Below are 13,336 nucleotides of genomic sequence, written 5' to 3' on the forward strand. Positions count from 1 at the left end.
ACACTGAGCGGACTAACAGCCTACTTGCACCAGATTAAATCATTGTGAAAAAGAACTACATGTTGCAATCACTGAATATTAAGATGTTTCTTAATTGAGGCACTAATGTCAGTAAATGAAAAAGATGAGACAGAGGCAAGTTTGGACTAGCATCAACTGATATGGTTTCACTTGAAAGATATGTGCACTGTATGTGTGTGGTGTCTGTGTAGTACTACTGACAGGACTTCAAACTATATACACACACACCCAACCACAGACACACACAAACAAATCCTTAGATGAAACTCCACGTACACAGAGCAGGATTTAATTCCTCCTTTATCATATCTGTGCATCAGACAAGTTCCACAGTGCATGATAAGAAGAAGAAAGGGGGAAAACACAAACCAAGCATGGAGGAATATGTGCCTTTTGAAGTTGTCTTTCTTCTTGGAACTAGCTTTGGCATAACGTGGCTAGTTAAGCAGATCATTAAGTGTAATGGTTGGGGAGGATTGCAAAGCTTTATCTCTGATGGCAAGAACAAAGTTCTTGATGATCTGGGGGATTCTGGAGCTGGATTTGATGGGAATTCCCATGCCTGCTGGAACAGTTTACTTGTGCTAACATACAGGTGCTATCATAAATCTAGAGTCAATTACTCATTCAGCTTTACATACTGAGACTTAAGGTATATGGGGATAAAGATATCCTTTGACAGATTACATCTAGCGATTGAAGGTGCTCCCTCCGATAGGCAGTCTGGCAGTGACATGCCAATAAATTAATGACTTGAATTACATTTAAATTTTTAAAAATCTGTTCCTGAAAACACAAGAGATGCCAAATCCTAAGAGATCTATTGCCTTTGCCAGCTCAGTATTGAGTAAAAAAAAGACCACACAACAATAAAACATTTGGCTGTAAATGGGATCTGATCGAATCATTTGAAACCAAATCACAAGGTCTGCAGGTTGAGGTCAGCTTTGGTAAAAAAAAGCGATCTGGAGATCAGTGAAAGGAGAAACTGAAAGCAATGAACTTCTTCAAAGGGAAACAAACAACCAGGACAGAGCACAACTTCATCTTCACTTTCTGTGAAAAAGTGCCGTGATGCACATCTTTATTCATGAGAACAGTAGACCCGTGCATAAAAGATTTTGAAAACGGTTTGTATTCCTTTTCATTTGAGAAATCAGAGGGGAATGTTGTTGGAGGATTATCACCACTAAAATGATTTCTCAGGATGAGAATGAGCTTTGAAAATATTTCCCCTCTAGGCAAATAAAAGGCAATCGCTAACAATTCTTTATTTATTTTCTCCTCTCCCTTCTCTTTTGTCAGTGCCCTCCACCGCTTTGCATTTGAATCACTCCAAATCGGGGAAATCGCTTCCACCCAGTTCTCGTGTTTATGAAAACACAAGTTTCCAAGAGCCTGCAATGAATTTATATTTGGTACAAGTTGTGTAGTGCATCTCACTCCCTTGGCAATGTGCCCCTCCACAAGCTTTCCATGGAGGTTTGTCCCCCCAGTTTCCACAGTGCCGACTGATTGATTTGCTCTTTAATGGCTTCCTGTGTTGGGCATGGCCTAGGACGAACATCTGTATGGGTGGATTGGGCATGCCGGGTCTGTTTTGCTCTGCTACGCTCATCTGTGGTGTAGTAAAGTGAGGTATCTGCCTTTTCTGTGGCCTGGGAGAGTGACGTGCTCCATTATAAAAAGAACTGACTCCAATGAAAAATGAGCCTTGGGTCCTAACGGTCGCTGAGTGGATTACATTGCCTCAGGGGACGAAGTTCAGCCTCTGATGCTTATGACTGAGAAGGTGGAACACTAGTAGCTGGCCTGGGAGTGATAAAGTTATACTGAGTGTTAATGTCAAGAGCAGTTTGTGTCTGAGTCCTCACAGAAGTTGAGCTTTGGGTCGTACAGTGGACTTCAGTGTGAGTTCTGCATGCTTGGCAGGCCTGTAGTCACAGCTTTAAAAGATTGGTAACATTGCTTCAGATCCGAGTAAATTAAGCTTGTGAATATTCTGAATCTTTAGGATCACAGAGCTGAAGCTAATCGTAGAAAATTGGAAAAACAACATGCCAAGACTAAATTAGTTGGGAAATACAACTCAAAAAGGCAAATAATGTAGAATTGAACTCATAAAATGCATAACATATTAGAGTATATTGGGTATATCAAAATAAAGGTGGTGATGTGAAATAACAATACCTTAGAGATGATCAAATTAGTTTCCTTATTATTTAAAATGTAAGATGAGTACTTAATTAAACTTTTTAATTTAGATGTTTTTCATTGTATTAGCACAACGTTTGCATTATTATTATATTTTAATGATTACCTGTAATAGATGGATGTATAGATATATTTTTTTAATTGTTTATTTGTTTTACGATTGTCCTACGTTTGGGGAAAGAAGATTTAAAATGAACTAAATTAATAACATAATTGAAATAATTAAATAAAGTATAACAAAACTTGAACCGAAAAAAACAAGCTTGTGTTTTACCTAGGATTAGCTGACTTTGCAAAAAATCTTCTCCCCAACAGTAAGTGTTCAGGTTGCCAGTGACAAACTCAAACACAAACCTCTGTGTTTGGGCAAACACCTTAATCCTGAAATCCATCTATTTCAACCTATGCCTTAAAATTAGGAGTTAACATCAGAAGGCGCTGCTCAACCGTGGGGTATTAGGAGGTAAGGGACAAAGCACACCTGCAAAGCTGCAGTTGACATGAAACAAAAAAAACACCCCCAAAACAAAAGCCTCATCCAAAAGCCACTTCAGAAGTCTTTCTTCATAATCCAGGGATGTAGAGCAGATCTGAGAAATGGGAAAAGTCCCACGTGAAAGCAACAGGCTTCCACAGAACACATTAGCATTTACTTGTGTTTGAATTTGATTGAACTAATTACACTGGGTTGTTGGGGTGATAAGCAAGCATAAACATTCGGGGTTAGAACAGGCCCCACAGAGATGAAAACCCTCTACTTTCATCCGTACGCAATTAATCAGCATCTGACTCTGCAAACAGACGCAGCAGCTTGCTCCATTGCCTCTCTTGAAAGCACTGACTGACACATGAAAGCAGGGAAATTTGCACCCACTTAGGAGATTATACAGCAAGCAAGTCAAATCTGAGCTGAGTTTGTGAAAAGACCTCAGACAGTGTCGCACAGGAAGGCTTACTCCTCCTTTGTGAGGGTATCAGAACCTGTTTTATTACTGGGTAACACCACACATGAAGTAGTTGCACGTGTCTTTATTTATGCTCGTAAAGGACATGAATGCATTTTTATGTCAAAAACAATAGCGTCCCAAGAGTCCCTCAGAGTGGCCGAGCAGCAAGAACCAGTGTCTGCAGGAGCATTGCGCAACTGCTTTTCACATGCAGCAAAAAACTTCAAAGCCTTCCATGTCCGGCAGACCAGGTTATTTCAATTAGTTTCCAACAAGAAGCCTTCTTCTTCCACAGCTGGACCCCCACCTATCGCTCCAAGGGATCAGCCACACGGGACCCTGTCACTCAGTTTCCTTTTAGCCCCCCAAGGGCTTTGTTTTGGAAAAGGAGCAGTGAGTCAGGTTCAAAGTAGAGGAGAAGACCGCGGGGTAACATGAGATGACGGTCTGTCCAGCAGGGCATGCAGCTGTGCCAGAAGATGCATACCTGCTGGCTTGAAGAGGGGATGATCCTTTATTTCTGAGCTCAGAATAGTCGCTTGCACTCACTCACTCACACACTCACACAGAAGACACCAGTAGAAGTAGTAGTAGTAAACTGTAAAATCGTTTGATTCTCTCATTGATTTTTAATTTGACATTTACATATGCATTCAATCAATTATTATAAAATGCCTTTTTATACACATGTTACAGTGCAAACTCAGAAAGCAAGTGTTGATATAGTGCAAAAAGGTGACCTGTATGTAACATTTGTGGATTTTTCCAGCTCAGTCACTCAGCAAAACCCTTCGTTTGACTGAAGGCTGTGAGCCCACACAAAGGCTGACTATGAGTTCAAAGTCTTTCAACCAAATAAATGATCAGGTTCATTTCACATTTGACATGAGCATGAACACATCTGGTCCTATTTTAGAGAAGAGGAGAAGGGAGGGTTGACTGTAATGATGATATCTCTGTAAAGTATTTATACAATTCTCTCTCTCTCTCCCTAGCGAAGATCGGACGTCCAGTCATGCAAAACGGGAATATAAAAACAATCATGGCATTTTTCCTTTACTTCAATACCCTCAATCCTCACCCCATGCACCATTTACCACGATCTGGAGGTTTTCCAAACTAAACAAGAAGCAAAACATGAGGCCAAACAACACGCTGAAAGCTTCACCAGCACCTGAGGTTTTCCTGATAAGGTCAACAGGTCAAGAGAAAACCATCGTCCTAATGAACAACACGACTGCATGTGATTTTCCAAATGCAAACATATTTGTCGCCATAGGCCACATAGCTAAAGGTTTCAATGTGGAGTGGTGTGATCCATAATCCGAAAGGACTTCGAAGGTTTAGCAAGTTTGTTCTAGGGTCACCATCTGGTCCCCTTTCTCTTTTTTCTCTCTGAAAATACAAATGAAAGAAGAGTCACTGAAAAAGCATTATAAGTTAATAATTAACATTAAAAAGCAATCAACTAACAACAATCATATAAAGTCTAACACCACCACTTCCATTTAGGTATGTCCTTATTTCAAAGATGCTTATCCTCACCTTTCCAAAGTTATTTTGGGGTAATAGCCATCCAGACTGCATGTCCTGTTGCTCCATGGGAGTTGAACAAGTGTAGTAATGGGGAACACTTGTTTAATCAAAACTGACCACAGGAAAATTGTCTGGTGACCTTGCATCGGGGCAGGGATCAACTTCGTTCTTAATAAGAGCACTTTATTGCTCTTATTAATAGTGTTTTGTTAACGGTGCATATAAAACTTTCTTTTTGTGGACACTTGCAAAATAGGGATAAGAAGGGCAAATGTACTAAGCCCTCTCATGGAATTTGAACCATAGACTGTATATAAAGATTGATGATGCTTCTCATCTTCCTCCTACTGGATGAACGCTGCTCTTCCCTTGTCTAAATCCTGTTTTTATACATAGAGCTGTATTTTCTGATAGATCACATCTTATTATCAGTCAACTCATACAATGGAGGAAAACAAAAACCTATTTTACCAGACTAAGACCCCTCAAGTTTATCAAATAGGCTGCTATAATGTCAAATTAAAAAAGGTGGTTCTCTGTTTGTATGACTGAGACGGATTGAATTAATAGAGAGCTACATGAATTTAACACCAGATACACGTCACATTCTCCTTTTAAAAGCAGCCACGTCAACACCCAGACAGAGACATTAAAGTAGTTTACAACGGTCTGCTTTATTATTTAATTAACATATAAATAATTACCAATAAAGAACACTGATATTGAAAAAAATTCCAAGCATGCCAGTGATGAAGGTCAAATTATTTGCCCTGCAGCATATGAGCCAGTAGCTAAAAATATTTTATAACAATTATAACAAAGAAGGAGGGGAACATTTCTATTACACCCCCCCCGTATTATGAATCACTTCCAAATGGGGGTTTTGACTAATGTTACTCCAAGATCCCCATCAATGAGTCACGTAATGATAATTATCTGACTTACAATCTCAGTACTAATTCATGAACATTTACGCATTTGGTGTTGAGATAGTGCTTCCTCCCTCACACCATATATTTTGAACCACCTTGCCAGGTTCAGACAAAGCACTCCTCTACCTTTTTGATGTGTCATATAGCAGAAGTGGAGTAGACATGATGGTACACACACACAAACAGACTCATGTCTTATGGTGTAATGACTTTCTTACTCCTGTAGTGAGCTGCCAGCAGACCTGTTGAAACCTGCTGAGTAACCCTAGAAGTGGAAAGTACCTATGCAAGTCTGAGACTGAGACGCAGGGAAGTGAAGCACAGGAGGCCTTCACTATCTACTTGTCGCACACAAACACACACACACACACACACACACACACACACACACACACACACACACACACACACACACACACACACACACACAGAGTTGTGTAGTATCGTTGCGCCTTTCCTCCAGACACGCAACCCAGACATCATCTGAAATACAGTACGACCCCCACTACTTCCATCCTGCTGTGCTTCTGATGTCTGGTGGAATCAATGTGTCTGCACTTGTTGGTAGGGGAGTGTGTGTGTGTTCATGCATGTAAGTGTGACCACTCACACTAAAGGAATGTATAAGATATTTCTATTTACGTATTTAGGCTACTGTATGCACAGTATAAGTTTCGTGGTGTCCCAGTCTCCTATATTAGCATGTGTACCAGCATGTTTGTGTGTGTGTGTGTGTGTGTGTGTGTGTGTGTGTGTGTGTGTGTGTGTGTGTGTGTGTGTGTGTGTGTGTGTGTGTGTGAGTGTGAGAGATCACCTCACTCACATCTGCAGACCTTTTGACACTCTTCGTCTCTTTTTACACCTGGCCTCCCATGATCAAGGCTTCGAGAGAGGGCAGGTGTGCTCGCTCCTTGCCCTCATGACTTGAAAAACATAGCGGTTTCATCGCCTGCCTCCCTCAAGTGTTGCTGGGAGCAGGAGGTGGCTCTTGACTCCTGACATCCTTCTTTTTTCTTCCCCTGCCAGAGTTATGGTGGGGAAAAGCCCAAATGAAGTCTATGGGCCCATAAAACAAGCCTTTAATTTGCTTGTATACGCCCAGGAGCTAGCACTGTTGTTAGCCTCTCGTTTCTCTGGACTGTAGTCATAAGTATGATCCCACAGGGTATATGGGTATATTTGGTTTGATCAGATCGGAAAGAACTTTTATGAGCAACGTTTAAGAGGCTGGGACGTGTTGGATATCAAACAGACAGGTGTGATTCATTGCTTTTGTGTTTTTGTGTCTTTGTTGGCGCAGTAAAAAACGCTTTGACTATTGGGAGGAAATGGGAGGGGAATAATACCTCTAGCCATATACCGGTTGTAGCTCCTATTTCCAACATAATAATCTTTATTTTCTCTCTCTCTCTCTCTCTCTCTCTCTCTCTCTCTCTCTCTCTCTCTCTCTCTCTCTCTCTCTCTCTCTCTCTCTCTCTCTCTCTATATATAGAGATCTCTCTCTCTCTCTCTCTCTCTCTCTCTCTCTCTCTCTATATATAGAGATATATATATATATATATATATATATATATATATATATATATATATCTATGTATATATGGCTGGCTGTGGCTGGAGGCCTACCGATCAAAAACAAGTCATTATTTGTGTCATAAGTCAGTGTTTGTCTGACCAGACCTTTCATTAGTAGTTTGTACCTAGAGAGAGAGAAAGCCAGAGGCTGGATTCGGTTTTAGTGACCTTTGATTAGTTATTTTGTGAAGCACTTCTAGTTGCATTTTATGTATGAAATGTGCTATATAGATAAATAATTTATTATTATTATTATTATTATAAGATATTCATGCAGAAAAATCACACCTGTCTAGACAGTAAGTAACTATATTTCTAGTTGTGCTGCTGCTGTAAACAATATCTGTTGCAGCGGTAGGTTTACATCAAAAGCCCTCAACTCGCAAAACACAGGGTCATTTTTGGCCACAATGAGCTGCTAGATGAAGAGCTGCTGGCGACTGCACTGTAATCAGATCCACCAGTTGATTCTCTGTTGTATTTTTGACAAAGTAGCTGCTCAAGGAGAGTTTGCTTCCCCCAAGATTCTGGGAGCTGTATTATTAAACCACATTTGTTTTTACCTTGGTAACTACAGGTGACACTAATAACTCCGACTTAAATCTTTAAATCTTTAACTTCAACTAATCCTACAATGAGATGCAGATGTAAAATATCTGCTGTTATAATACCTCCTGAAACTGTATCGGCCATTTTTGTATTACCAGTATGTTGGGTAATACATACATCAAACAACTTGGAATTCAATCGCATAAAATTCAATCAATTCAATCGCATAAAAGAGGCCAGTGGAGGTGGGCGTGGTTTGCGCTCAGCTGCAGGAGGGAGAGGTGTGGGGAAGGCTTAGGAGAGCGGCACCAGGTGAGTTGATTACCTCACCTGCCCTTGATTACCTAATGACTCTACCCTTATCTTTGCAGTAGTGTGCTGGGCCAGACACAGATGCTACCAGGAGTGCCACTGAAAGCCAGAGGCGATTGAGCTCGTCATTGTGTGTCGTGTGAGCAGTACTCTGAATAAAAGTGGTGTGTTCAACGACGGAGTGTGGTTGCTTGTGTGCTGAGGGAACCCCGTCTGTAGCTCGATGTGCTACAGCGAAGTAAAACAAAATTTGTATTTGTAGGTGGTGAAATAATATACAGTATATATTCTCTGTTATGAATGTAACTTGTAACTTTTTCAATTCAATCTGCAGCAGCAATCAAGTGTAAAAGACAAGTTAAAACTGCTGAAGAGTGCATTGCAAGTCCTAAAACTGATTTAATATTTGTTTTGTTTATAATTCTTGTTTATTATATAGCATCCTGTAGCATCAGTGGAATAGAAGAATTGATTTTTCTGTGAAGTGAATCATCTGTGAACCCACCTGTCTTGTTTCCTGTCGTGCAGTTTGATCATTACTCCCACTGTGACCAGGGCTGAGAGGGAACCAACAGCGCCAAGTACAAACCCCACGTTATTATCTGTGGAAATAATACCAACACAGAATTAGTCACTGCTATCAGCCATTGATCCCTCTAAACAATCCATCCTTCCTCCACAGGTTTAATATCTGGATCAATACAAAGTCAAAAGGCAACCAGGGAAGCACTGATGGTAGAAGTAAGAGGTTGAAGGAAAACCAGAGAGGAAAGATCAATCAACAGTTACAGTTGCATCCTGTGAAGCTGCTCAGTAACAGCAGAGGACTGTGCTCGCAGGTAAGGATAGGTGTAACAGTTTGAGCATGTAGTTGGGTGTGGCTGAAATCCACTGCTTTATCTGGCTAAATAAAGGATTAAGGAACCCAAAACTTGCTAGACCAACTGAGTTTTCTGTGAACATGGTAGCCATAGTGTAGAGTCGGCCTATGACAGCTAACAAAAAGAAGAGCTGTAACCACTGGTTACAGTAAATCTAAATATAAATGTACCGCTTGACCAAATGTAATTGTTAAATTTTGTCTGATTTAGCAGCTTATATTTTAGCACAGGTTAGCTTTCATAACACTAGTGCATGTGGAACTGTCACTTGCCTGAGTCCATTTTACATTAATATGAATTTTAAAAATATGAGTTCTAGTTTTCATCCTGACGTGAATTTTACAAGCAGGTCAAGTGTAGCCATCCAACAAAAACCCCACTGTGTTCTGCCCGCATATCAGCAAATACATGAATCAGTTAGGGGATCAAAGAAAACAAAAAGGAAACATTGGCTTCAAACACACAATGAGCACAATGCTGGATGGACTGATACAGCCTCCATTTGCTGAATTTTCCCAGCAGTTGCCTTCACATTGTTCGTACTTGTTTAGGTAATATTGTGATCAAATTAGAACATCTGAAACTTCCCTCTGGGTCTTGGCAAGTTCAGTGAACCGCTCTCCAATCTATTTGACTATTCATATAGAATACCGAGCCAGGAGATATTTTTTAAGGCAGCAAGTCTGCAGATATTTTGAGGAAGATAATTACTAAAGTACCGTCATCCTCAAACGCATGAATGCACAAACATATGTCAAATATGGTAGATGTTTGTCAGGTAGGCACCGCAGGTGCTGGTCCTTTAAAATGTCATCAGCCTCGGAACATCAAACACACACAAGCATGAAAAAGTACAGTGAAATACACACCCACATGTACAAATATTCCCTGAAGTTTCTAAACCAATCAGTTTCGCTACACATGGCCAGGCCTTGGATGAGGGAGCACTGGCGCCAAACTGCTGCACACTGAAGCTTTCGGCATCAGCGCGACAAGCTGCCCAGAGGATAATTGTACAGGGAGCATGTGGAGGACTGGCAGTCAATCAGTGTTAACATTTACGTTTTTTCTGCTGGCAAAACCCTAAAGCTATATCATTACTCCACTGAACCCCCTCCTGCATTGATCAAATAGTAAAGCTCCAGGGAGCAATAGCACTCAGTTTGGACCAATACATTTCCAGAGAGGGGATTAACACATGACAGACATCATAGGGTTGGACTGAACAAGTCGAAGGAGAAAGAAAACAGAAAAGGTGTTTTCTTTGTAGTGTATATCACCCGTCCGTACCATCTGTAGTGGATGCAAAAAGATAACTCCTATAATTCCTACAATTTGCAAAAAATTAAAACCAAACATTTCTGAGCTTATTGTCATTCAGTCCCTTTTCCAGCATTTATCTCTTAAAGAAATTACAAACAGACGATACCAATCAGAAATCCAAGACTGTTTTTATAACCCATCCACGCACCCCTGAGCAACACTCTTATCACATAAAGCATTTCTTAAGATAGAGATGAGTTTTTGACAGAGCTGATATCATCTTAAAATAATTCTGTTGATTTTTTTCTCCCTGGTAACAGTGTGTATGTCTGTACCAAGCTACTGTCAACATCTGATATGTGTATCTCACCCTGTCTGACTTAATGTGATGGGTGGAAGTATTCGTGGAATTTGAAGCAAACTTCAGACATCAAATGTTCCATGTACAAACTGAACCAACACCCGGTTACGTAAACACACTCAAAAAACAAAGCCAAGCAGTAGCCAACTAAAACAACTCCAATCCATTGTCAAAGTTTCACACCTAGACACCCTTGGAGGAGTTTATGAGCATAAAGTCGACACACAGCAGCAGCTGCAGCTCCGGAAGATGAAGGTGTCCAAAGGAATTAGACTCAGCTTCAACAGCTATCCTTTCTTGTGGTCTGAGACTCTGAGGCCAGGTGCATGTGTCTCTGTAAGTATATGTATACTGTATTTCATCATTTTTTTAAATCAAATTAAGCATTTTAATAACTTAATTTGTCTCCATTAAACAAGTCAAAAAGTACATTTTTAATTAAACACTTAATTTTCCAGTTCCATCCCTCGTGTAAGTAAGTCTAGTTAATTAACGGTACTCTGTGCATCAATGCTGTGTATCAGTGGTTCCCAACATTTTTATTACCACCACAGCTCTATCAGATGAGCTCAAGTACTCATTTATTGACACCACCTTGAATGTTATAAATGTTTAAATGATTTTATACTGGGTAACAGTATAACAGATATTTTTCATAAAAAGATACAAGCATCATGGAATCGCTGAAGTTTATGCAAAATTGCTTGCCAACTTGCTTCCACACATGCTTGCGTGGCGTTCAGGTGTTACAGACTCATGGAGGGCACTGTCCTGTCCAGTGGGCCTGTCCTAGCTGTTAATGTATTAGTTATTGTGGTATTATTATACTAAACCACCAGTGTGCAATCCTACTCATGTGATTATTTTCCTTCTAAACACAGACCTGTCGATTTATGTTTTTACCAAATCCTAATTTTGAATTTTTCAAATCAGCTGAGATACCTCTGTTAACTGCAAGTAACCCTTGGGGTGCACATATCGCTGGTTGGGAATCACTGCTTTATATCATAGAGAGAGTCACTGTAAGAAAATGATCATTGTTGAGATAATTAGTAGCCACTGTCTGTCATGGTTTTGGTGCTGTTTCTTATTAAACCATAATGTTGGAAATGACTCGAAGATGACTTAGTCAACTGTCTGATGATCATTAGGTTTCAGAAGCAGCATATGTTCAAGCAGTATGTTTCTCACTAGACTTTGTGTACTTTTGCTGATTTTTTCAAACTTTTTTCAAACTTTCAAAGTGATATCCCTAAAAGACAATCCCACCCCGTCATGCATGAGCAGTGAGCTGTCACAGCACAGACAGAACACAAGGCAGCTGCATTCAGTGGACATTGCAGCTACATATATCCACTCAAACCTTCAAATAAAACCCTTTGTCCTTTTAGAAAAGGGATGTTGTTACATGCATTTTTTCTCTTCAACTATGATGAAAAGGATAAATCTGTCAGAAGAATTTAAATTTTAATTGTATTTTTTTTAATTATCATAAACATAGCTTCATACGGAGCAAAAACAGCCTTCTCTTCCAGATTTTTACTCCAAAGCAAACAAAATGCCATAAAACAATAGATGAGATTTGGGGATCTGAAATGAAGATCCCAACACAACACAATGAAAACTTAAAAAAAATCAAGACTTATCATTCAGAGACATTAAGACATCACCACAGCACAGAAATAGTTTCAGATGGACTTCCATAACGTCAGTATGAGACGCAAGGTAATGAAAGACTGAATTAAGAAGTTAGGAAAGCGACAGAAAGTGGTAACGACAGAAAGGTGAGAAAGCTTGTTTAGTGAACCTTCCCAGACTTTTGTGCACTGACAGAAATAGCTGACAGTGGAGTGTGAGCAAAGTAACTAGTTTAAAAGTCTCAAGCAGCATGTGGTTGGCATTTCAATAACTCCTTCCTTTACGCAACCTGCATTTACCAACAACTTCTTTTTCCCTCCTGGCTCTCGACCACTATCTCAGGGGAATCTGAGAAGAGAGCCACAGGCAGAAAATTGAGTGAGGCTTTGTCTTGCAACCCACGTCACTTTTTCCTGTGAAAATCGCTCTATCCATCTCTGGCAGCTGTCACCTTTCCTTTAATCACTTTCTTCTCCTCTGCGCAAGAAACTCTATTAATATTATAATGCCATCAAGGTGGGGTGAGCCTGTTATTGGTATGCATCTGACACTCAACCAGGGCTATTGTTTTTCAGAAGAACGTGACAAGGCGCAGCCAAGCAAGAAAACTCTATAACCTTATACTTCTCAAGTGACCCATGGCCCTGTTTGTGCTGAGACCGAAAAACCTCCAATTGCTTTCTATCCAAACCCCACCCTCACCTCTCCAACACTCCCATCTTTCCAGCCAAAGATATTAACATTGATCATCACAATACACCACACCCCTGTCTAAAGTCTAAAGCGGTTAAAAAGCACATTGAAGTACGGCAGCAGGTTATAATCCACCTGAAATGGGTGAGGCTTTTAGTGATGGGAGACATTCAAACAGAGATTCACTTTTGATGGAAGGGACTTAGTGTCACTTCTGGTGACAGGCGGCATTTCAACAGCGGCTCCTCAAAGTGACTCAAAAGAAGTCAAACTGGATGCAGTGGCATTTGTTGTTTGCACACTGTTTTCATCTTAACTGTGACTGCAATTCTCTGGCAGTTCAGCCTACACATCATTCTGCAATGATTCATATAAAGGGGAGGAGGAGAGATCCGTCAGAGCGGTTCCTGCTCA

General features: G+C 40.3%; 1 protein-coding gene across 3 annotated transcripts in view; it reads right to left on the reverse strand.

Annotated features, from left to right (window-relative positions):
- The window catches only part of susd2 (sushi domain containing 2), a 31,433-nt gene that overhangs the window by 7,293 nt on the left and 10,804 nt on the right, over positions 1–13,336 (reverse strand). The window contains exons 13-14 of one of the 3 annotated variants that reach the window (XM_051423826.1): positions 8,592–8,688; positions 3,250–3,676 (exon numbers count right to left, since the gene is read on the reverse strand). In XM_051423826.1, coding sequence (XP_051279786.1) covers positions 3,529–3,676; positions 8,592–8,688 — 245 coding nt within the window. In that variant the 3' untranslated portion in view covers positions 3,250–3,528. Of the gene's footprint in view, positions 1–3,249; positions 3,677–3,791; positions 4,578–8,591; positions 8,689–13,336 lie in introns of those variants that run through there. The other 2 variants (XM_051423827.1, XM_051423828.1) reach the window with 2 other exon arrangements.

Source organism: Dicentrarchus labrax, unplaced genomic scaffold (genome assembly GCF_905237075.1).
Source record: "Dicentrarchus labrax unplaced genomic scaffold, dlabrax2021, whole genome shotgun sequence".
Classification (NCBI taxonomy): domain Eukaryota; kingdom Metazoa; phylum Chordata; class Actinopteri; family Moronidae; genus Dicentrarchus; species Dicentrarchus labrax.